This window comes from Crocuta crocuta, unplaced genomic scaffold, assembly GCF_008692635.1.
Source record: "Crocuta crocuta isolate KB4526 unplaced genomic scaffold, BGI_CrCroc_1.0 scaffold160, whole genome shotgun sequence".
Classification (NCBI taxonomy): domain Eukaryota; kingdom Metazoa; phylum Chordata; class Mammalia; order Carnivora; family Hyaenidae; genus Crocuta; species Crocuta crocuta.
Window position 1 is genome coordinate 4,860,232 of NW_027527591.1, and position 25,839 is coordinate 4,886,070.

The 25,839-nt window shown below is 40.6% G+C and overlaps 1 protein-coding gene across 5 annotated transcripts in view; it reads left to right on the top strand.

Moving 5' to 3' along the window:
• Positions 1 to 25,839, top strand: part of PLEKHM3 (pleckstrin homology domain containing M3) — a 191,100-nt gene that overhangs the window by 158,955 nt on the left and 6,306 nt on the right. For 4 of the 5 annotated variants that reach the window (XM_077771140.1, XM_077771148.1, XM_077771146.1 and 1 more), the window contains exon 7: positions 1,055 to 1,212. The exons of the other annotated variant lie outside the window; for it this stretch is intronic. In XM_077771140.1, coding sequence (XP_077627266.1) covers positions 1,055 to 1,212 — 158 coding nt within the window. The remainder of the gene's footprint in view (positions 1 to 1,054; positions 1,213 to 25,839) is intronic. 5 annotated transcript variants of the gene reach the window in all.

Sequence of the window (25,839 nt, forward strand, 5' to 3'; positions counted from 1 at the left end):
TTGTGATTTTAACTCTGTTTATTTGAAAGTATCCACCGATTACCAGTTATTTCCAGCTATTTACAAACTAAATTTAATGCTCATTCTTTTCTTATATAAAAATCAGCATGTATATGCAGATGCATGAATGAGAGAGAAGGCAGAGGTTTGTCCTGTTAGTATTGAACTACTGGAGCCTTTGAAGCTCACACAGTGCTAGTTAAATGACGAGGGATCTGACTGACCACTGGTTCCAGACTCACGGATGTTTGCAGGCTAGCAGGTGGGGTAACAGTGGGAGGTAGGCAGATGCACGACACTAGGGCCAAGCGGGGACAACTGTCCGCTATAGAGCACGTGCCTCAGTGGGATCAGACGGCCCCTCAGAGCCAGGACCGTCCTCATGTTGGAATTTGAACCTGGTTTGGCTATATCTGATGATTTTTCAAAAGAAACCAAAAATCTGGATTTTTATGTGAAATCTTCCAATTATTAAATTGGCTCATTTTTTAAAACACTAAGAGATTTAAAAAAACCCTTGGGCTGAATTTGACCCTCAGACGGTCACATTGCAACCTCTTTATATTAACATACTTAGCAGCAGCAAAAGAATCCTAGTTTTCCACATTTGTTATATGTTGTTGGGGAGATGGTGAAAACACTATCCTATTAACTCATCAGAGAAAAGGTATTATTGAAATTGCAACACAGAATTTGACATTAATATTTACCTCGTATGTTCCTACATCGGGACATCCACTGTACGCTGAGACCACACCATCACAGTTGGAAAGTGGAGTTCCCCATTCGTCGGTCCTCAGTCCCCCTGTATCGCACTACAAAGAAAGAGAAATACAAAAGAATTTTCAACATCTTCACTCTCCAACCCCCAGTGGTTTAATGCATAGAGTTCTTTCAGAGTGAAAATATGATGTCTTTTCTTTCTCTGGGTTGCTGAGAAATTATAATTAGAGGTTTTCCTGTTGTGTAAAGGAAAGGAATTCCAGTCTTCCTGTGTCTGCAAGATTTCTGTTCTCAATGAATTTGCTTCCCTGTCCCATTTCTCTTTCTGCAGGTGATAGAGGGGAAGCTGGCTCCATTCTTGGGCAAGGTCATTAAATTTGCCACCTCACACGTGTACAGCTGCAGTCTTTGTAGCCAAAAAGGGTTCATCTGTGAAATCTGTAACAATGGAGAGATCCTCTACCCTTTTGAGGATATTTCAACAAGCAGGTACAGAATCTCTTGTCTTACAAAAGTATACCTGAATGTGTCACATGCCGTTTTGTTTGCCCTGATCAGGCCCACTTTCAGTCAAGTACTGTATCTCTGTCTCTTTCCCTGTATCAGATTTCTCTTCTTCTCAGAGAGTATTTTTTACCCTTTGGTTTCCTATATTTATTCCCAACTCACTTCACTGTCTTTATCCAGAATGAGGTAACAGAGTTGCAAAGAAACATCACCTATCTCTGCCTTCTTAGGTAACAGAGAGGGTTCAGGTTCAATTTTAGAATGAAGATTACAGAGGAGGAATCCTCACAGCATCACAGGGCCTAGTGAGAGGCAACGGGAAAGTGCCGTCTCAGACAGAGCAAGGCCCCGACCGGCCCAATCGCCAGGACTAAAACTACAAGACGCAGGGAAACAGCTGTGTGGCCCGCTGTGCACTTTTCTCCACAGATGCACTGCAGTGTGGCAATGAAAGTTTTAGGATCCAGAGGAGGGAAAAGTGGGAGTTATGTGGGCTTATTTTTCTAACCAAGTAATATTTGGGCATCATCACATTCATTGATTGATGGATGATATTCCCCCCCCCCCACTAACTTGAGAGCAGGGTTTTTATTATTGCTTTCCTCGAATCACCAAATGGTACATAGCACTTTTCCTTTCATCCCCAAAGCATCATAAAAATACATACGGTTGATGTGTCTCTGCGCTGGCTTCTTTGGCCATGCAGTCATGCCTCATGTCCCAGCCAGCAGGGCTCACTTACACTGTGGTTCAGAACAGAAGGGACGCATTGTAGCCAGGGAGAGTTGAAGCATGTAGGGTAGAGCTAAGGTATTAAGAGTTGACTCAGCCCTTCTGGCCTCTTCTTAAACCCAGAGACTCTTTGTAAACATACAGGAAGTTGAGTTGGCCCTACACAAAGAAGGATAAACACACACACACACACACACACACACACACACACATGCACGCTCCAGCCTCCTTTCCTGAGTACAGGCACTTAGCACATAGCCTAGAGGTGATATACTTCTTAAAAATGCACACCACACAAAAACCTGTACACAAATGGTCATAGTAGTATGCTTAAGAGCCCAAAAGTGGAAACAACGTAAATGTCCGTGAGCTGATGAGTGGATAAACAAAATGTGGCATATCCATACAATGGAATATTAGTCAGCCTAAAAAGGAATCAATGTGGCTGAACCATAAAAACATTATGCCAAGTGAAAGATGCCAAGACACAAAAGTGCTGTATATTTTATGTTCTGAGTATATGAAATGTCCCAAATAGGCCAATCCATAGAGACACAAAGTACATTAGTAGTTTGCCTGGGGCGTGGGGGAAAGGAAGAGAGTAACTCCTAATGGGTACAGATTTCTTTTAGGGGTGACAAAAATGTTCTGGAATTAGATTGTGGTGACGGTTAAATGTTCTTGTGAATACATTAAAAATCAGCAAATTTTAAAAGAATGAATTTTATGGTATGTGAATTATATTGCAATCAGAAGTATTTAATATAAAATAAAACAAATTAAAAAATGATTCCAACTCTATAAACTGTATGCTGGGTCACAAAACAAGTTTTAATAAATTTTTAAAAATTGAAACCATACCAAGTAAATTCTCTGACACATTGAATTAAGATCCCCAGTAGCAAAAAATCTGAGAAACCCTCAAATATTTGGATATTAAACAATACACTCTAAAAACTTATGGGTCAAAGAAATAAATCACAAGAGAAATTTTAAACTATTTTGAAAAAGCAGAGCCTGAGTGGCCCAGTCAGTTAAGCATATGACTCTTGATCTCAGCTCAGATCTTGATCTCAGGGTAGTGAGTTCAAGCCCCACGTTGGACTCCACGCTAGGTGTGAGGCCTACTTTAAAAATATATTTATTTATATATTATATTTTCTTGAAATGAATTAAAATGAAATATAAAATGTCAAAATATATGGAATGCAGCTAACGTAATACTTAGAGTGAAACCTATAGCTATAAATATATCATGAAAAACATGTCAGAAAAAAAGGAAAGGTCTCAAATCCATTACCTAAAATTCTACCTTAAGACACTAGATAACCAAGAACAAACTAAATCCAAAGCAAGCAGAGGAAGGAAAGAGTAAAGATTAGAGCAGACATCAATGAAATAGAAGATAGAAAATACATTAATGAAACCAAAATTGTTGGTTCTTTGAAAGAATCAACAAAATTGACAATGGTTTTGTGAGACTGACCAAGAAATTGAGAGAAAAGAAACAAATACTCAAAATCAGGAGTGAAAAAGGGAAAAGCAATTAAAAGAACTATCAGGAGATACCATAAATGACTTTATTCCAACAAGTTAGACAACTTAGATGAAATGGATAAATTTCTAGAAAGACAAGTTACCAAAATAGACTCAAGACTCTCTCAAAATTAAATAAAATATTAAAAAAAAAGAAGTAGAAATATAAATAGCCCTATAACAAGAAACAGAATTAGTAGTTTTTAAGTCTTCTCATAAAGAAGCCAGATGGCTTCATGATGAATTTTGTTGAATACTTAAAGGAATATGGGGCGCCTGGTTGGCTCAGTCGGTTAAGCATTCGACTTCAGCTCAGGTCATGATCTCGTGGCTCATGGGTTCGAGCCCCGCATCGGGCTCTGTGCTGACAGCTCGCCCCTGGTGCCTGCTTGGGATTCTGTTTCTCCTTCTCTCTGCCCCTCCCCCACTCACGCTCTGTTTCTGTCTCTCAAAAATGAATAAAACATTTTTTTAAAAAAGAATATTTAAAGAAATAATACCAGTTCTACACACAGGGATAAAGAGGGGCATTACATAATGATAAAGGGATCCGTTTATCCAAGAAGACACAACAATCCTTAATGTATATGAATAGAGTCAAAAATACATACAGCAAAAAATCCTAATAGAGCTACAAGGAGAAACAGATAAACCCACAGTTATATATCCACCATTATACTTAGAGACGTGAACACTTCTCTGTTAGTAACAGATCCAGCAGGCAGAAAATCAGTTTAAGCATATTGTTAAGCTGAAAAGCACTATCAGTCAACTGGATCTAATTGATATCTCTGCCAATTCACGTTGTTCATCCAACAACAACAGAATATGCATTCTTCTGAAGCTCACATGGAACATTTAACAAGGGAGACCACATTCTGGGCCACAAAAAACATCTGAAAAAATTTATAAGAATAGAAATCATGCAAAGTATGCTCCCAGACCATAATGAAATTAAGCTAGAAATCAGTAACAGAATAATACCTGTAAAATCCCAGCATATTTGGAGATTAAACAATATGTTTCTAAATAACACGAGTTGATAATTGATGTCCACACAAAACCCTACACAGGGATGTTTATTAGCAGGTCTACTCGTGATCGCCAAAAACTGAGAACAACCGGGATGCCCTTCAGTATGTGGATGGTTAAATAAACTGTAGTATATCCATGAGATGGAATATTCTCCAATAATAAAAGAAATGAGCTATCAAGCCACAAAAGGACATGGAGGAACCTTAAATGCATATTACTAGGTGAAAGAAGCCAGTCTGAAAAGGCTATGCACCATATGATCGCAATCATATGACATTCTGAAAGAGGCAAAACTGTAGACACAGTAAAAAATAAAAATAAAATAAAATCAGTGATTACCAGGGACTTGGGAGTGCATAAGAAGAGATGAATAGGGAAAGTGCAGGTTTTTTAGGGCATCGTGTATGGTTCTGTAATGGTGCATACCTGACATTATACATTTGTCAAAACCCATAGAACTGTAGAACACAGGGTGAGCCTTAATTTAGACTGTGGACTTTAGTTGACAATCATGTATCAATATCAGTACATTCATTGTAACCAGTGTACCACACTAATGCAAGATGCTGATAATAGAGAAAACTGTGGGTTAGAGTAATATTATGGAAAGTCTCTACGATCTGCTTAATTTTTCTGTCTACCTAAACTGTTATGGGGTGCCTGGCTGGCTCAGTCAGTAGAGCATGTGAGTCTGGATCTCAGGGTTGTAGTTTTGAGCCCCACATTGGGTATAGAGATTACTTAAAAAAATAAAATTTAAAAAAGCTGTCCTAAAAAAATAAAGTCTATTTTTAAAAAAAGACAATTTATCCAGCTGAACAGTTGACTCAAATACCAAAGCTGATCAATGTTAATAAACTTTATTAGAAGAATTTTAGATTTACAGAAAAATCACAAAGATACTACAGAGAATTCCCAGACCCCACACCCAGGTCCCTATTAATATCTTATGTTAATATATTTGTTACTATTAATGAACCAATACTGATATGTTACTATTAGCTAAAGTCCATTGCTTTATTCAGATTTCCTTATATTTTTTAAATGTTTATTTACTTATTTATTTTGAGAGAGAGAGTGTGTGTGCAAACAGGGGCAGGGGCAGAGAGAGAGGAGAGGAGAATGCCAAGCAGGCTCCATTCTGTCAGCACAGAGACGGACACAGGGCTTAAACTCATGAGCCGTGAGACCATGACCTGAGCCAAAATCAACAGTAGGACATTTAACTGACTGAGCCACTCAGGTGCCCCAAGATTTCCTTAGTTTTTACCTAATGACTATTTCTGTTTCAGAACATCTCCTAAGCTCCTCTTGACTGTGACAACTTCTTAGACTGTTTTTAGGACGTTGACAGTTTTGAGAAGTACTAGTTTTTGTAGAATCCCTCCGTGGGGATAGACTTGATATTTTTCTTATGATGAGACTGGGTTTTATGGGTTTGAGGAGGAAGGGCACAGAGATAAAGTGCCATTTCCATCACATCATATGGGGACACGCTATCAACGTAACTTATCACTGCAGTGTTTGTGCCAGGTTCCTCCACTGCTGCTACTACTCTCCTCTGACCCCTCTCCATTATTATCCACTGTTAAAGGAAGTCACCGTGGGAGCACCTGGGTGGCTCAGTCAGGCAGAATCTTGGATTTGCTTCCAAATAATCTGATGGTGGGAGAGAGGGAATAGATGTAAATGGAAGAAATTGATAATTGTTAAAATTGATTGTTAAAACTAGATGATAGATACACAGGGGTTTATTACACTGTTCTGTCTACTTTTGAATATGTTTGAAATTTTCCATAACAAAACATTTTTAGAAATCTATAAGTAAGGGGCACCTGGGGGGTTCAGTCGGTTGCACATCCAACTCTTGATTTTAGCTCAGGTCATGATTCCACGCTTAGCTTGGAGCCTGCTTAAGATTTTCTCTCTGTCCTTCTGTCTCTTTCTGTCTCTCAAATAAAAAAATAAAACCTGTAAGTAAAAATCTTCAAAATGAAGTATTTAGTGAATTCATCACCGCAGCTGCTTGACCATCTTACTAAAGCCAGCACCTCTGTGACCTCAGAAATATGGTTAATATCCCTTTAGATCCAAATATCATTTGAATAGCATAATTACAACTCAGTAAAAAACATTCCACAAGCATTAGAACTATTCATTTTTTTCAATAAATGACTTATTGAACATACTATGTCTGTGCATTGGACTAGGCTCTGGGGCCACACAGCGAACATGGCATGTTCCTTGCTCACAAATAGCCCACAGTCCCTAGTAAGAGGCCCTGAGCCATCAGGCAGTTGGGTTGAAGTGTAGGAGGAGCCACAGTCTCGCAGGTGGCCCTAGAGCCCCAAGAAGGGACATCATCCAAAGGAGCCATGTACATTGTAGGTGAAAAAGCAGTTCCACAATTTCTAAAAATGTTAGCTCTACGTTGAACTCTAAAGCACTGATTCATGCACATCAGTATCAGAATATACTTGGTTTTAACATGCTTATTTGATTACAATCATATGTCGAACATTGGTCCACTCTTCATACTTTCTTTTCCTTATTAAATTAATTGTTATGCAGGAGGAGGCTTCATGAATATGTAATTTAAAAATATAGCCCTAGTATTAATTTATAGAACACTGTCTCTGACCAGACATAGAGAATGTGCTGGGGTTGTAGGGAAATGGCACTAATATTTACTAGTGCTGGTGCCAGCAATTTACATATCTCATCATTTAATTCTTATGCCAGTCCTCTGAGGGAATATTGTTACCTCCATTTTAATAATGAGGAGACCTAGGTTCAGAGGAGCCAATTAACTTGGCCCAAGAGATAAGGCCAAAACTTGAACCCAAATATATCTGACTCTCAAATCCATGCTTTTTTCATTATACATCACTGTTTCTTCTGTACCTGTAGTCTTCAAACCATTTTTGCGGCCTACCCTCTAAAAGAAATGTGAAGAAATTATGTTCCTCTGTCATTAAAGAAACATACCCCCAAACTGTTATTTTGAATTCTCCCTATATTTCCACCCTGAAAGTGTTTACACTTGGAGCAATGAGCCAGTTAGATTAGGGTGTGGGGAAGATATGACTTTCTTTTCTAAAATGGTGGGCTGGGGGAAGCTGTGGTGAGGGGGCTTGAGGGAGAGCTTCCTCCTCTGCACAGTGCCAGGCAGGTCAGGAGGCCCAGGGGAGCCTGCGGGGGGCTGGACACCTGCCTTACTCTAGCTAAGTAGGCAGACCCCCGTTTGCTGCACTGTACTTCCCACCAGCACTCCGTTCAGCTGACGATACCGACAGTTCCACACTGAGGCAGTCTTTCTTCTCCAGCACAAATCAGATCCATACCTCTCTCTGGTTTAAATAGGAAACACTAAGACCCAAACTGCAAGGTTTTAAATACAATAGTGAGATCCAGAATCACAGAACTTAAGCCTAATCCAGCATTTACCCTCCTAGAGGACTAAAGGGAAAACACAGCTTTAGGAGAGATCGACATTCTGTTAAAACAGCAGTAAAATTCTGCATCCTAAAGTCACAGAAATGGCAAAACATACCCTCCTTGATTGAGAATAAAAAATAAAACTCCAACTTCAGGATTACAAATCAGAAGGTTAGACTGATACCTCTGTAAGACATAAAGGGAAGACAGTGACTATAAAAGCAAAGAAGCCGCATATATGGTTCCACAAAGACCCAGGACTTGGATTATTTTTTTAAAAATCCACAAATTGCCTCCTCTCCAGCCTTCTTTCTGACATCTCTGTGACCACTATGCTTCTCTTGTTACTAAAACACATAATGCTGCTAAAGAGACCATCCTGCCACACACATTTGTGTGAAGATGCTACTCCCAAATCTTGAAGTGCTTCCAGATCACACATACACAAATACTTCATCTTGAAAACACTCAGCATGCATTTTAACATGGGACACACAAAATATACCAGCCATCGTAAATCAGTTCCATCCTTTCTGTCTGATCCATTTGCCTTTGTTAATTTTTTCATGTGACATACAAATCATCCCCACAAGTTTTCCAATATGGAAAACATTGTGCTTCTGGACTTTATGACCCCTCCCCCAGGTGGACCTGTATTTAGATGTGGGTGTACTACAAGAAGAGTATACTTAACACTGAACTTGGTGTGTTCCATGTAGTAGGCATTCCATAAACAATTATTGTTCGGTTCAGCTCTCCCTAGCATGTCATGCTCACTCATTAAGAACACCAGCAAAGCTTTTTTAAGTAAAGTGATTCAGAAAGTTTAAAATACTTGCTCTATGTGAAATAGAGAAAGATAGATTCTTTATGATCTCACCAACATGTTAAACCTAAAAAAACCAAACTTACAGATACAGAGAACAGAGTGATGGTGGCCAGGGGCAGGGGTGAAGGTGGTCAAAAGGTAAAAAGTTCCAGTTATAAGATTAATAAGTTCTGGGGATATAATGTACCGCCTGGTGATCAAAGATAACAATACTATGTCATATATTTGAAAGCTGCCAAAAGAATAGTAGATCTGAAAAGTTCCCATCACAAGAAAAAAAAAATCTGTACCTCTACCAGTTGATAGATGTTAACTAAATATCATGGTAATCATTTCACAGTATATACACATCAAATCATCATGTGGTATGCCTGAAACTAATACAATGTTATATGTCAGTTATGTCTCAATAAAACTGGGGGCAGAAGAGAATACTTGGAAAGACAGAGGAGCATAGTAGAAGTCAGAAGTAATACTACTTTTATGTAAGCTTTATCTATAAGGTTGAAGCAACTGACCTACTGTTTAAAGTATTTCTTTATATACTTTAAAGAAGCCTACTAGAACTGATCCATGAATTCAGCAAAGGTGCAGGGTACAAAATCAACATACAGAAATCAGTTACATTTTTATACACCAATAATGAAGCAACAGAAAGAGAAATCAAGAGACTGATCTCATTCACAATTGCACAAAAAAACTTAAAATACCTAGGAATAAACCTAACCAAAGATATAAGAGATCTGTATGATGAAAACTATAGAAAACTTATGAAGAAAATTGAAGAAGACACAAAGAAATGGAAAAACACTATTCCATGCTCATGGATCAGAAGAATAAATATTGTTAAAATGTCAATACTATCCAAAGCAATCTACACATTCAATGCAATCCCAATTAGTATTGCACAGGCATTCTTCTCAGAGGTAGAACAGACAATCCTAAAATTTATATGGAACTACAAAAGACCCCAAATAGCCAAAGTAATATTGAAGAAGAAAACCAAAACGGGAGGCATCACAATCCAGACTTTAGCCTCTACTACAAAGCTATCATCATCAAGACAGTATGGTATTGGCACAAATACAGACACATAGACCAATGGAATAGAATAGAGAACTCAGAATTGGACCCACAAATGTATGGCCAACTAATCTTTGACAAAGTGGGGAAGAGCATCCAATGGAAAAAAGACAGCCTCTTTAACAGATGGTGCTGGGAGAACTGGACAGCAACATGCAGAAGAATGAAACTAGATCATTTTCTCACACCATGCACAAAAATAAACTCAAAATGGATAAAGGACCTGAATGTAAGACAGGAAACCATCAAAACCCTAGAGGAGAAAGCAGGAAACAGCCTTCTTGACCTCAACCGCAGCAATTTCTTACTTGACACATCTCCAAAGGCAAGGGAATCAAGAGCAAAAGTGAACTATTGGGACCTCATCAAGTTAAAAAGCTTCTGCACGGCAAAGGAAACAATCCATAAAACTAATAGGCAACCGACAGAATGGGAAAAGATAGTTGCAAATGACATATCAGATAAAGGGCTAGTATCCAAAATCTGTAAGGAATGCACCAAACGCCACACCTGAAAACAAATAATCCAGTGAAGAAATGAGCAGAAAACATGAACAGACACTTCTCCAAAGAGGACATCCAGATGGCCAACAGACACATGATATGATGCTTAGTGTGCCTCATCATCAGGGAAATACAAATCAAAACCACACTGAGATACCACCTCATGCCGGTCACAGTGGCTAAAATGAACAAGTCAAGAGACTATAGATGCTGGCGAGGATGTGGAGAAATGGGCACCCTCCTACACTCTTGGTGGGAATATAAACTGGTACAGCCCCCCTGGAACACAGTATGAAGGCTTCTCAAAAAATTAACAATAGCACTTCCCTATAACGCAGCAATAGCACTGCTAGGAATTTACCCAAGGGATACAGGAGTGCTGATATATAGGGGCACATGTACCCCAATGTTCATAGCAGCACTCTCAACAATAGCCAAAACATGGAAAGAGCCTAAGTGTCCACCAACTGACGAATGGATCAAGAAGATGTGGTTCATGTATACAGTGGAATACTACGTGGCAATGAGAAAGAATGAAATCTGGCCACGTGTAGCAACGTGGATGGAACTTGAGGGTGTTATGCTGAGCAAAATAAGGCAGAGAGGGACAGATACCATATGTTTGCACATTTAGGTGGATTAGGGGGAACTTAACAGAGGACCGTGGGGGAGGAGAAGGGGAAAAATAGTTAAGGAGAGAGAGGGAGGCAAACCGTGAGAGACTCTTGAATGCTGAGAACAAACTGAGGGCTGAGGGGGGTAGGGGAGAGGGGAAGGGTGTTATAGACATGGAGGAGGGCACTTGTTGGGATGAGCACTGGGTGTTATATGGAAACCAACTTGACAATAAACTATTTAAGAAAAATAAAAAATAAAGTATTTCTGTGGCGTGAGCTTTGGCCTGCCCACTATTCACTTCTCCAAGGAAGGCATCCAAGGTGTGCTTCCCGGGAGGCCCGGGCAGTGGGGGTAAGCATTTTCAGCTCAGTGGTTACTTTTTTAAAACTAGTCCATGTTTTCTGAAGCACTGGGGTTTGGAGAAGCAGATTGAGCATAACTTGCCAGTTTTTCTTTGTATACAGTAGCTGATGTCTCCCTCCCCTCCTCCAAGAAATAATGATTGCACTGAGGACCTTGAACTTATCAACACCAAACTCTTACTGGTTAAGTTAATATACTCTGACACCATGTTCAATCTGCACACATTTCAGGAATGATTCCTACATCTGTCTATTGAGAATGAACACTGGCCTTATAGATGAATCCATAGCAAGTGAGTTCCTAACATGGGCCTCTCCTCTTTTTCATTTTAGAAATCTATTTTGTTAGGTTAACTTACAGAAAAAAAAGGCCTGGGGTACCTGGAGGTTCAGTTGGTTAAGCCTCCGACTCTTGTTTTCAGCTCAGGTCATGATCTCTTGGTTTATGAGTTTGAGCCCCAGGATGGGCTCCTCACTGATAGCTCACAGCCTGCTTGGGATTCTCCTCTCTCTCTCCCTCTTTCTCTGCCCCTCCCCTCCTTGTGTGTTCTCTCTCTCTCTCTCTCTCTCTCTCTCTCTCTCTCTCTCTCTCATTCTCTTTCAAAACAAATAAGCTTTAGAAAAAGACAAAGAAGTCCTCCCAAAGAACTCAGTCCAAGTCCATTGCTCTCATCCTTCTGGCCAAATTTCAGAAAGGTCCAGCTTATACTGAAGAACATGGAGACTCCTCCCAATACCCTTGACCTTGTGAATTGGTCTTTGTCGTCTTACATTTCATGGCAATCCACACCACCCTGCCCCTGAGGACCTCAACTTGTTAGGGCGTGGACTTTGGTCTTTGCCCTGGCACTTTCCACCCTTCCTGAACTTCATGAACACACGAAGTTTCCGATAGCTAATTGTAGTCAAACCTCATAAAGGTCTGTTTAAAAGAGAGAAAGCAACTGCTTTATTATAAAGGATAGAATTACATCTTGCCGGAGAAGATGCTGAGATGCATGGTTTTCCTCAGCACAGCCCTTAATGGACTGTGTTTTCTGTGCCCGGTTCCCTTTGATTTGTCCCTGGAGGATAAACATGAAGATGGATTTCCTGAAAGCTGTCACTTGGATGCCTAGAAAGTCACCAAACCCCAGATTTGCCAGCAGCCTCACAAAGGCTCTTCCATTTTTCCTGGGAGCCAGTTTTGGTTTGTCATTTTCTGAAAGCGAGTTTCATGTTGAGGCAGGAATGTTTGGTGGGGGTTGGGGACCAGAACACGCTCCAGGGTAGGAGAGGGAAAGCGCCGCCCAGAAGCTGGTCTTTCCTTGTGGCGTCCTGTTTGTTCAGCCTTCGTTTTTGTCAGTCCTTGCACAAACAGACTGAATACCTGGATTATTCCCTCATCTGGACTCAAATACTCATACATTACATACCCTTTCTCACTAATCAGCCTGACACATTCCTTTGTTGGTAAATGGTTCCAAAACAAACAGTGTCAGTGCACCTAATTAGCAGGTTTGTGGGCTGCGCTTGGCAGTCCTGTTACATCCTGCTCAACAATAGAGAACAGCAGCCCTGGCGAGGTCGGGCTTAAAGGGAGGGAACCCCTCCCCGCCCCCACCCCATGCATGTACACTTTTTAATGATATTTCCTTTCAGTGGCTTTTCCTGGGAAGCAGCCACTTGGTGAGCACTGGGATGAGGTGAGGGATTTTTGAAACAGCTACAGGGAGTTTGGACTCCTCTTCGTAGGCACCTTTGCCGAGGAGCCCTTGGTTTCCATCTGCTTATTGTTCCTTTCTCTGGTACTGAAGAGGCACATACTGAGGAACTTTCCACATGTCCTTGAACACCAGTGATAGAGGACAAGATCTCTGCCTGTTTTCTAGAATCATGGATTAACAGAGATGGAAAGGACTGTGAAGAACATTTGGACATTTTGGGGGTGGAAAAGCTGAAGCCCAGGATGCTCACAGGTTTCATGAGGGGCCAAAGCTGAGTAGCGGCTAACCAAGATGGAATTCTACTCTTAGGCTACATGACTGCCTGCTCTTAAATGTATTTGTTGTGTCAGCGAAGGTTTTCCTTGATTAAAAAACAACAACAACAACTTGAACACAATGCTAGTTTTTTTGCTTTTAAACTTTGGTCAAAGAGTAACTTGGTAAATAACATTTCACCTTGGCCTGGTGGCTCCTATATTCACATGTCAAAATGTTTCAAAATGTCTGCTAACACAGACGAGACTTTTGTGAAATGCTCAGGGCTGACCTGACCCTTTATGCCATTAAGCCACTTTACAAATACAGTGCGTTTATAAACACAGCCCTTGCTGGCGAGGCTGCCATTGTTTTATGAAGCCATTTGGTCACTTGAATAGATGGCTGTCATCTCTACCTAGCCACATTTCTTACCAAGCTTCTCGTTAGGTGTCTGCTTAATACTGTGTTATCATCTTATCTCTAAGCGTTTCAGACAACTCAATTTTTTGTTGATTGGAGGGAGTGGTGTTCAACAGTGTTTAATGTTGTACATTTCTAACTATGAAACTGTTGTGCATTACAGAAAATTTAAAAAGTACACAAAAGTGTAAAGAAGAAAGTTCTCCGTACATACATATGTATGTTTACTTTTTAATAACATTTACATATATATATAATATATGGTTTTATTCATTTTATTTTTTAAATTCTTTATGTTTATTTTTGAGAGAGAGAGAGAGAGAGAGAAACAGATAGTAAGTGGGGGAGGGCCAGAGAGACAGGGAGACACAGAATCCAAAGCAGGCTCCAAGTTCTGAGCTGTCAGCACAGAGCCTGACACAGGGCTCGAAATCATGAACCACGAGATCATTACCAGAGCCAAAGTCAGAGGCTTAACTGACTGAGCTACCTGGCACTCCTAGAATATATGGCTTCATATTCAGCTTTTTATCACATTATATTAAAACCAAGATAAATAGTTTATCTATAAACTCTTATTGATGGCTACTTTAACAGGAAAAAACAGTTAATTGGTTCTAAAATCATTAAGTTCCATTAAAAAAGTAGAAGCAGACTAATCCATAGAAGATCACTAGAATAGGAATACAGAAGTCTAGATGTCATCCCTAACTCAGCCACTAATTTGCTGTGTGACCTCTGACAAGCCACGTCCCACCTCTGGATCTACCTACCAGGTATATGGCATTGTTTTAAGCCCCTATTGACAAAGATTTAGAACTTTACTTCATTCCACTCTTTTGCTTCGCATTTGTATTCATCTCTTTAATAGTTTGTCACGATGTTTTCAGTGAAGTTGACTATTTTTGATACAATTTACCCAGAGGGATTAAGATATAAATTCAGATTGTGATTCAGTCCACCATTTTGAAATAATGTCAACTCCATGAGGAAATGGACTTTTCTCTTTTGCTCACTGCTCAGTTTTCTGCATTTAGAACAGCACATAGTAAATGTTCAATGAATAATCCATGAATGAAGAGTTTGCTTTTAATTTTTCAAATCTTGCTTTTTCACATATTTTATTTTAAATAACTTTTAAACCAACATCAAGGAAACTGTCTACTTAAATGTAGACATTGCCAACATATACAACTTTATTGAGTGATAGCTAGTATTCTCTCATAAGTTAGGAATAGATGTAGTTTTTTGGCCCAATGAAAACTTTCATGTCAAAAACTTGAGTTTTGCTAAACTAGTAAGATAATTTAATTTTAAAAACGTCTTTTCAGTCATGTTTTAGTGTGTTTTTCCTTCCCCGTGGGACTGTAAATAAGTAACCCGAATACACAATAGGAAAGAGAGGAGTGTTTACCTTTCCATACAAAAAAATGTTGATTCTCCAGACAGAGCAATATGTTCTACAAATGAACTGTCTAAATGCTTTAGAATTACAAAAAGGTACAATTGGTTTTGTTGGCATATGTTTTTGATATTTTGAGACTTTTCTCACCTAAGTAATTATGGGAGTACAGGTAGCAAGATCTTGTAAACGGTATCTTTTAAGAATCCTTTTTTTTTTTTTTTTAAATACTGAAGGGGTTTCAGTATTCTGAATATTAAACCACTCAATGGTGCATCAGGAAACATCGCATCTGCTATCTGTAGTGATCATTAATAATCATCTGTTCAGTTACTGATGATTTCAGAGCACTTAAAGTAGAGATAAAGACAGTCTATAAATGTTCATTCTCTACCAAAGTTGCCACTTGGATTGAATTAGATCTATAAAGCATAGAACTTTGGTAGAGTCAGAGGAGCTTAGCAGTTATCTGCCCGCCACTCCCATCCCCTGATACAGGCGCCTTTCCTACCCCACCTTCCCTAGGGAGGCTGGCATCCCCACCCAACCCCACACCCATAGCTAGTAGGAGATGCAGGCTATTGAATTCTAGTATAGTCCCCTTTCTGCCTCTCCTTGTCACAGCACTAGCCTGAAATCTGAGGGAACCCACAAACTGTCCATAGGAGGGCAAAATATCATACCACCTACCCTTAACTAGTTTCATTTACTTCTGGTGATGGTTGGTGTTAGGGTGGTCAGAGAAAGGTTCTAAACAAAAATATAATGGGAAGGATTTTGTAAATTTTTGATGAGAAAAGATCACATCTAAAAATGTGATCTATGTGCAAAACAGAAATGGAATTTCCTTTTCTAGAACCGGTAACATAACAGACTAACTTTAAGTCCTAAGCGAGTAGCTGATGCAAAAACTACGTTAGGAACATTGGAAGCCACTCACTGGAGCTGACTGGACGTCAACTGAAAGATCTAGTTTCGCCTTGAGAGGTGGGAAGCTGAAGCATGTTAAAGCCGTTCTCTGAGAGAGGAATTAACACTTTTCTTCTAGAAAGAATCCATGATGGTGGAGAGAAAGGAAATTTAAATTGAAAGACTTAGCTGGAAAGCAACTTACATCAACGACTTGAAAGAAAAATGTCAGAATTGAGAATGAAAAGAGATAAGCAAATTTTCCTTGTTAGTGGGGGGNGGCCAGGCAGGTGGAATGGGGGCTCGTGAAGCCCACGGTAACCTCGGGGGAAGCATGCTGTTCCTACATGCTTCAAAGAGGCACCAGCCAAGGGACTCAGGGACAGAAATGACATGAATGTCAAAGCGGCAAGCAAGAAAGATGACTTTTCCCTTCCTCCAGCTTCCCTGAGAACGTGGTTAAGGTACACTGTTTAAAAGAGAGAGACCTAATCAGAGGAGCCTTAATATTTAGAAAGTACCTAAGAGCAAGGAGTACTTAACCCTTCTCCACACCTAACCCCACCCAAAAGTTTCATACTTCCATTTTTCTCCCTGAGGGGTCTGGAGAGCTTGCCCAGGCCACCACTCAGAGAAATGAAAGAGAAAAGCCTTAGTTATTAGTTAGCATAGCACTTTGCTCACCAGACCTAAGCTAAAGGCTCCCATTAGCTTCCCCCAGTGACTGTATTATTGCCTTTGAAAGTTTCCTTTACCGATATACTAGCATCCAGCCTTCTCTACCCTATTTTTGTCTTATGAATATACATGTTGAAAGACAAAATTTTCAGTGACTTCTAGGTGTCTTACATGTCTGTTTATTGCTTGTATACTTAGCATAACTATCTTTATTAGTGTGACTGTCAGTTCTATTCAGTTTTTACTAATATTCAGAGTAAAAACGAAAGTTCTAAATAATATTCTCACTGAATGAAAGGGACTGCTAAAACATGCATTCTTGCTCACACCTTCCCGTGTTCAGTTGATAATGTACACCATGTTTTAAGCATTTTTGCAGTATTTTTCCCAGATTCTCTGTTCATGCAAAGTAGGATAATTTGAGGGCAACTGGGTGGCTCAGTCAGTTAAGCCTCTGACTTCGGCTCAGTTCATGATCTCATGGTTCAAGGGTTCAAGTCCCATGTCAGGCTCTGTGCTAACAGCTCAGAGCCTGGAGCCTGCCTTGGATTCTGTGTCCCCTCTCTCTCCTCCTCCCTCACTTGTACTCACTCTGTCTCTCTCTCAAAAATAAACATTAAAAAAATTTTTTTTAAGTAGGATAATTTTAACTACTAAAAGTATATACATTACTAAACAATTGTATCATTTCCTAATTTTATAAACATGTAAACAAAAGTCTATTAGTTTAAATTACCAAATATATATAATACCTTTAACACTATATAAAGATGAAAAAAATCTGAGATCATCAAAGAGTCAAATATCTAAAGCCAGGATTAGTCCTTGACCACCTGAGATGTTTACACAGGTGCATTTCATTTTAGATAAACCTTATAAATTATACTATAAATTTTTAAATTAGTTGATTATATACATTTCAAAAATTTTTTTAATTTAACATTAAGATGAGCAGCTATAAACTTTCCTAATATATTCAGTATAGAATTTGACCCCTAAAGTTGTTTATATGAAAGGAGACTGTTTTCGCTAGATATAAAAATGCATTATAAAATATACAGTGCAGTGCTGCCATAGGAACTGACAGTAGAACATAATTTCAGAAAGTACGCAAATAGACCCAAGTGATAGGGGAATTTAGTACACAATAAAGGTGCATGCCCAATTAGCAAAACAAAACGTGGAACTTTGCATAAAAGAAATGAGAACTAGGCGGCATTTGAAGAAAGAAAATTAATGCCGATTTTACCATACTCTTTACATGGAGATAAATTCCAGATGGATCGAATATTTTAATATAAATATAAGACCCATAAAGTACTAGAAGAAAAGATGGGTGAATATTTTTATAATCTTAAGTACGGAAGCTCTCTCTAAGCTTGACACCAACCCAGAAGCCATGGAAGCAATATGCTTTTGAATATATTTTTAAAAAATCAGGACCCCTGGGTAGCACAATCCGTTAGGCATCTGACTCTTGATTTTGGCTCAGGTCACGGTCTCACAGTTTTGTGAGTTCAAGCCTCACGTCAGGCTCTGCACTGTCAGTGCTTGAGATTCTCCCCCTCTCTCTGCCTCTCCCCTGCTCATGCTCTGTCTCTCTCAAAAATAAATAATAAATAAACTTAAAAATATATATATATATATTTTTTAAAGTTAAATGCTTAAAGTTCTCTAAAGACAAATGTAAACAGGAAACTGGGAGAAATATTTTCAACACATTTAACAAAGTACTCATTAATTTCCTGAATATAAAAAGTCTTTAACACACAGTAAGTAAAAGTCATTAGACAGTGGGCAAAGGACATGAACTAATTTACTGAAAAAATATGCAAATGGCCAATATCAGAACAGCGTGGTGTCACTTCCAATTAAGGAAAGTAAAATGAGGTTCTTACCTATCAGCTATGAGAAAATATTAATAGAAATGAAATGTAAGGCCTAATATAAAAAACATTAATACCACTTTTTATTTTCATTTTGCAAAGTCCATATTTTGTTCTAAATATTTACAACAGCCCTGGCGAATACAGTAGACAGCCCTGCTGTCTGGAAACAGCTGGCCTAGAGCAGCAGTTCTCAAACTTTGATATTCATCAGAAAACTCGGAAGGGCTTGTTAACACACAGATTGCCAGGTCCCACCCTAGAATTTATGATTCAGTAACTCTGGAGTGGCACCCGATAATTTGCGTTTCTAACAAATTATCTGGTGATGCTGGTTTGGCTGGTCCAGGGACCACACTTTGAAAACCACTGGCCTAGAATGAACACATTGAGTATTAGAAAATTATGTGATATCATTTTGTTAAGAGAATTGTATTGGCGAGGGGAGACAAATTAGGGAGAAGTCTAACACTGGGCTTTTATCTGAATGTCTTTCTCCTTCTAAGTTTATATCACTAACTTATCCCTATGCAATCATGTTCATAAATTTAGATATGCTTTACCTTCTGAACATTTTGCATTTTTCTACTATACGCATCCTTAAAAATGTCTTTTATTTTGGCTCCCTTAGGAATCTTAGTACTTTGAGGAACTGAAATGTAGTATGAAATAGAAATAGAAATAAAAAGAAACAAATCCCATTCAGAGTCGTAGACATATCATCCTTACAAACTATTATTTCTTTTAAGAGGCTTACTTCAAATCCTTAACAGTTAAATTTTACAGTTTTACATTAAAAAGGTAGACTGGTAGATCAATGGAAGTCCCCTTATAAGCTAAGGTTTTTTTTTTTTAATCTACGTTAAATTTAAATGTTATTATATTCACTACCTTTGTCTTAGCTGTAACAAGACATTTCTAAACACTTCTTGGGTTCTTAGGTGTGTTGAACCACTTTAGAAACTTTTGTATAAAGCCATTGCTCTTCATTATGGTTCTCTAATGGCTACAATTATCATATAGTCTAGCTTTTTCTGGAAATCATAGACTGTTCTCAAATCTTCCTGCAGTTTCTTTACCTTCTCTAATGTTAAATGAGATTTTCCTAAAGTAACCCCAAGAAGAGATGGATCTTTGTTGAGACATATATTAACTGCCAGGTGAACCATGAAAAAAAGACCCGGGAAGTGTCAGAAACACTAGTGTTTTCCTGTCCCCAAGTTAACTACTTCACTCAGGTCAAATCTATTAAGACCTCATACACATGCATAGAGTTCTGTCACCATCCACAAATTAGCAAGAAGCATTTATTAAGCGTTGGCACTAAAGATAAAGTGATTTACTGTTCCCAATAGGATAACAAAATTAACAAATGAATTAATTAACCCTTGTTTACATTCTATTTCAAAGCCAAGATTTTAAGTAAAGCTTTTGTCAAAGGTATTAACTGAGCTTGGTTTACATACAAACTCCAAGTGCAAGACTCGTTAAAGCCAAATGCTTTGTGGTCTGCAATCAGGGAAAAACTCTTCCTTAATTAACTCTGGGGATTAAAAAGTAAATAAAAAGATCACTGCAGGCATACCAATTGTTCTTCCCATGATCTGAGTCTTCCAGGTGTTTGGGGGTTTGCTGAGTCATTTAAAGGGACACATGGCTGGTAGCAGGGGAAGGAGAGCCAGATTTCACGTCAGAAGACTGGAATCAAGTCCAGATTGATCACACACTTACCCACTTTGGGACTAGGGAACCCATCACTCTATTTTATGATCTCTTTTCGTGTTATCTATTTACTGACTGCCTGTACTATTAAAAACGGGAAAACAAATAGTACCTGGCTCAGAGACATATAACAAGGATAATTTCTATAAAAACAGGGGCAAAAAGCCATACAGATGTTGCCTAAAATGTCCAGTATTGATATGGCTGCATGTGCACCTACCATCAGAGCTATTGGAATCACTTTACAAACTAGCGCAGACACATCTACATCTGCCAGACATTTGGCCAAAGGAGGTAGAGCTTTTCCAGTTTCTAACAATTCCAGTCAAACCATATGGATACCTTTTTGTCTCCCATCTCCCTACCCCTAGCCGACACACACACACACACACACACACACACACACACACTGAATAATCTCAGATGTAGTCCATTTCTGACTCTGCATGGAGCCACAACAGTTCTGTAATCCAGCATTTCCAGACCCTTTGCCCTCTTCCTCCCCATCCCCCCTGCTTCTCCTGGGGAGGAGAGAGGGCCCTACGGAACGGAATGGAACTGTGGATTTCTAGTTAATCCTGGCTCAGCGCTTCACTGGAAGCGAGGCTCCAGGCAGAGGCTGTGAGACTTGGACTGTCCCCAGCCATCAGCACTAACCATAACCTGTTTCTGATTGAAATTGCCAGTAACGTGTCTTTATTTTAACCCTCCTATTGCCCCACAAAAGAAAGAATCTGTTAGGTTGTTTAAATCCTATTTAACTCACTTTACCTTAGAAGGTTTAGTAACATGTTCTGTGTATTTTTCTAAAGAGCATACGTATGTATGTACATACAGAGAGCACAAACCTAGCACATACGTACATATGCAGACATACACCTTACGTGATTTCCCATTTAAGCAAATTATAAATGATCGGCTTATAGTCATTTACTTACACGAAACAGAAGAAAACACCACCGAAACCATTAAAATAACCAGGCACCAATAACTACCTCCCTTAGCTAAGAGATTCAAATAATCATCTCGGTTTCTTGGAAAAACCAATAATAGCTAGTGGCTCTGTGGGGCGCCTTACATAGTAACCATACAGCGAACCGCACTCGCATGCCTGATAACGTGCACTTATTTCGGCACCCCGCCCTGTTCGCTGTGGGCTCGGCAGAGCGGGAATCAGCCAGAGCTCTGCCCCGCTCTGCAGGCCCGTCCTTTCACTTGTCAGCGATCCAGCCAAACCCAAGCCTGGATTTCAATCCTAATGAAATATCTGAGGTCATTGCCTGAGCCAAAAATAAAAATGCAGCAGGAGAAGAATCCGACATGGACAGAGCAGAAGCATTTCGGTGACCTCAACTTGGGGCAGGGGCCTTTAGCAGCTTCCCGTGGCCAGCCCGCGTGCAGCCAGAATCTGGAAGACACAGACAGAGCCGTCGAGCCTGTCTCTAATTGGTCTCACATCATCAGCATTCCAGAACAGGAAACTGTCCGCAGCCAGGAATTCTTGCTTCTGTGCCATAATATTTGAGAAGCAAACCTTTTCCCCTGCACATATTTAATTCTGTTAGTTTGCAGCAGGTTAGTGTGCTTGCTTTTGATACTGGAATAAGAACATTGTGTCTGTGGCTATCAGATTTCTGGGGTATGAACCTCCTCCTCACTTGCCACAGGTCAATAAGCTAACTTTTAGGTCAAAGACTGTTAATAAAATGTAGAGCATCTCATTCAATGGTGCCTTTACTAAGATGTAGAACAAGATCTGCTGGTGGTCAGCCCTAGGAAGGGGACCGGTTTGCCAGGGCACACGACAGGGCACTGCCCTGAGAGCTTTCAAAGAAGCGGAACTAGAGCTCCTTCCTCCTCCTCCCACATCATACGGTACGCCCAGTGCTCACTCACATGCATGCGCTTCACTCCAGCGTGGCTGTCCCAGGGTCAAAACACAAAAACACTTCCACATAGGATGAGAAATGACTGCTGCCTCTAGCCAGCACTCCCCACACACCACCCCCAAAACAAAAACCCCACCACACTGAACCATTCAGGGCTTTTTCTTTGGGAGAGAGGGTGTTGATGACAGTTGGGAAAATACTTAGAAAGGAATCCTTAATGTTCAATTGAAATGTTCTGAGATAGAGGCAGAGTCCGCTCCTTTTGGCCAAACTCCTGAAAACCAGAGGTGTACGTACTCGTCTATAAGCTGTTTCATGGTTTGATCAATCAGTGCAAGTAGATAAAATGTAAAGGGATGCTCTTCGCTTTAAGGATCCTCTCATTCAGTCCAGCTTGTCAGTTTGAGACTTTCCAAGTCTCTAGCTGAGCCCTCCTCTCTTCAGTAAGCGGCCTCGTTAATATTTTCTCGTCTCTTTTTCATTGTAGAAGTTGCTGAAACATAACTGCTTCACGATTACATAAAAGCAGTTTCTTTTATGGGGCAAATACAGAGGTCTTTGGTTTTGATTCGCTAGATGGCCTACAAAGGGCATGAAGAAGCAGAGAACAGCATGGAGAAACAGCCCAGATGTTCTTGGCACAGAGCAAATAAATACAACTGAGGGCCAACCCACCAAGATGGCTTTGGGGGAAGGCTAAAAACTCAGAGTGTGTAGACAGAAAGTTAAGGGTTACTAAGCAAGCAGTGCACAGAATTGTGTCATGGGTATTAACTTCTTAAATGATGTTCTAAGTCAATTTTAAAAACCATGGGATGGTTAATGCTCGTGATTTTCAGCTATTTTAACCGAATGACGTATTGAAAATAGATATTTGTGAAAATGAAATGAGTAAGTAGTATTATGCTGGGCCTTCCTGGTGGCTGTGAGTACATGCCAGCAGTCGACACTTGCGTGGGGAGGGTACAGTTGAAGCAGCCCCTGGATGCTCCCTCCGTGATGCCTCCTCCAGATGGATTAGGTCAGTGGTTCTCAGCTGGGATGAGCTCCCTGCCCCTCCCAGGGGACGTTTGGACTTCGGGCAAAATCTAGAGACATTTGGTTGTCACAACTTGGGGAGAGGGATTGCTAGCAGCACCCAGTGGGTAGAGGCCAGCGATGCTGGTGACCACCCTGCAGGGCGCCAGGCCGCCCCGACAACACAGAGCTCTCTGGCCCCAAATGTCCCTGGTGCCGAGGTTGAGATCTCTGGGTTCAGTGAAGCAGTGGACATTTTCAGGAAAAACCCATTGGCTGGCCTTGGTCAATAGCAACTGTGTCCTCCCATGGTTGCATTCTGTGTGACGCTGGGAAGGAGGACATCGGTCTTTGTTCTGTGTGGTGTACAGCCCCAACCAAAAAGCAGTGAAGCTGCTGATTGCTGGGAGCGGGTAACTCGGAAATGAAGATGAAACTGGATGGCTTTCATTTGGTTTATCGCTCGGGGACACGGAAGGCCAGGCCTCTTTCATTATCCAGCGCAATTTTGCATGCGGGTGATTATGCTGATAGATTTACCTTATGTACGAAATGTGGTCCTAAAAAGTTGTTTGTTAGGTCATTTTTGAAATATGGTCAGGAAATTCAGTAAACACTAAGGAGCCAGTGAATTCTTTTAAAGTGAAAGTCCCTTTGAAATAAAGTCCTAGTCTCAAAGAGGAGCATGCCTGTGTATTGCGTTGTTTAATGTAAATACTTTATTTTTCTCCCCACACGTTTTTCTTATAGAGCTCCCTAACTTTTATGTAAGAATCTGTTTCTCTTCCTCCTTCCTTTTCCTGGCCTTATTCTTTTCATTTAAAAGAAAATCAGGGGGAAAGTTAACAATAGACTATCTGAATTTGGGAAGGTCATTGACCAGTCTGTCCATTATGCGGTTCAAAGATGACTGCTGGCTTACAAATGGTTAGAAAATAGGACTTGGTTACATTCTGAAATCATTAATTTTTTATCTCAGACTTTGTTTCAGTTACTGACCTTTGGCTAGAAAGAGCAGGTGTACTCAGCCCCTCCATCACCCCGTGGGTGTCTGCTGCACCGGAAATACCCAATAAGACACAACCTCTTCACTCAAGCAGGGTGTGGGGGTGCTGGTATCAGCAGACATAAGGGAGTGGTACTGAAGGGACCCAGTGGTTTTCCCCTTATCAATCACTGCCCTAGGGCAACATCCCTAGGTGTATAAATCACTAACTCAGCAGGGCAAAGGGGGCAGGAAGGAGGAAATTTATTTGATAAGGCCACCATTAGTGTCACTTCAGTCATAGGAGGGTATGGAGGTGTGACCCAGGGAGGACAAAGACACTGCCACTGGGGAGGAGCCGGCCCAGACAAGAGGCACTAGGAGACCTGGGTCCAACCTTCATCCCACTAGAAGGAGGGAGGAGCCAATGGCAGAGAGATGCTAGAGGTGATTCTACCAGGTCACCTGTCCCGACCAGTGCGGCTCCAGCGTCAAGAAGGCGGGTACTAGAGTCACCATGAAAGGTGGTCTCACACTCCCCTGCTCTTTAGAGCACTTGCCATTGGAATATTCTTCCATTTACATTCACCCATTTTTGTCCCACAGAACCCCGTGAGTAGGAAAGGAAACGAGGAAACCAGAGCAACGACTGCCCAAGATCACTCAAAGAAAGGGTTGTGATTTGAACACAAGTCTTCCAACTGGAAGCCTTGCATTTCCCTACAGGATGGCGCATCCCCCCAACTCAGATGACCAGGCCTCAGCACGAGCTGTGGGCGGGCTGTCAGGAGTCCTGGGGTCTGTCACGACTGTCTTTAACTCACTGTGTCCTCATGAGACAGTCACTAGCCCTCTTAGAATCTATGACACGAGGGGGTTGATCAAGATGCCTTCACGTCACCAGCGGTGACGAAGGTGCGGTCAGATTGAAGTGAAGACCCTGAAGAAGGCAGCAGGAGCAGTCTTTGCTGGATTATTGAGCACTTACCACGCACCAGGAACTATGCTAAATGCGCTGCGTATTACCCCCTTTGAGCCTCACAGCACTTCTATGAGGTGCATGTGAATGGAAACTCTACTTAGCAGATTAGGAAACCGAAGCTCAGAGAGGTGAAGTGACTTACTCAAGGTCATCGTCTTAGTCTGCTCAGGCTGTCCTATGAAAAGCCACAGACCGTCTGGCTTCAACAACAGATATTTATTTCTCACAGTTCTGGAAGCCAGGAGTCCCAGATCCCGATCCAGCAGGGCGTGGTTTCTGATGAGAGGTCCCTTTCTGGCTCGCGGATGGCCCCTTCTTGCTGCGCTTCTCACACTGGCCCTTCCTCTGGCTACACACAGAGCTCTCCGGTGTCTCTTCTTAAAAGGACACTAATCCTATCAGATCAGGGCCCACCCTCATGACCTTATGTAACCTTAATTACTTCCCGAAGACGCAGTCTCCAAATGCAGTGATGGTGTGGGTTAGGGCTTCAACACAGGAATTCGGCCAGGGCAGTGGGGAGGAGGAGGTGCTGCACAGTTTAGTCTATACAGCCAGAAAGTGATTTGAAGGTGGGATTTGAAGTCAAGCCATGTCACTCAATGCCTGCTCTCCTAGC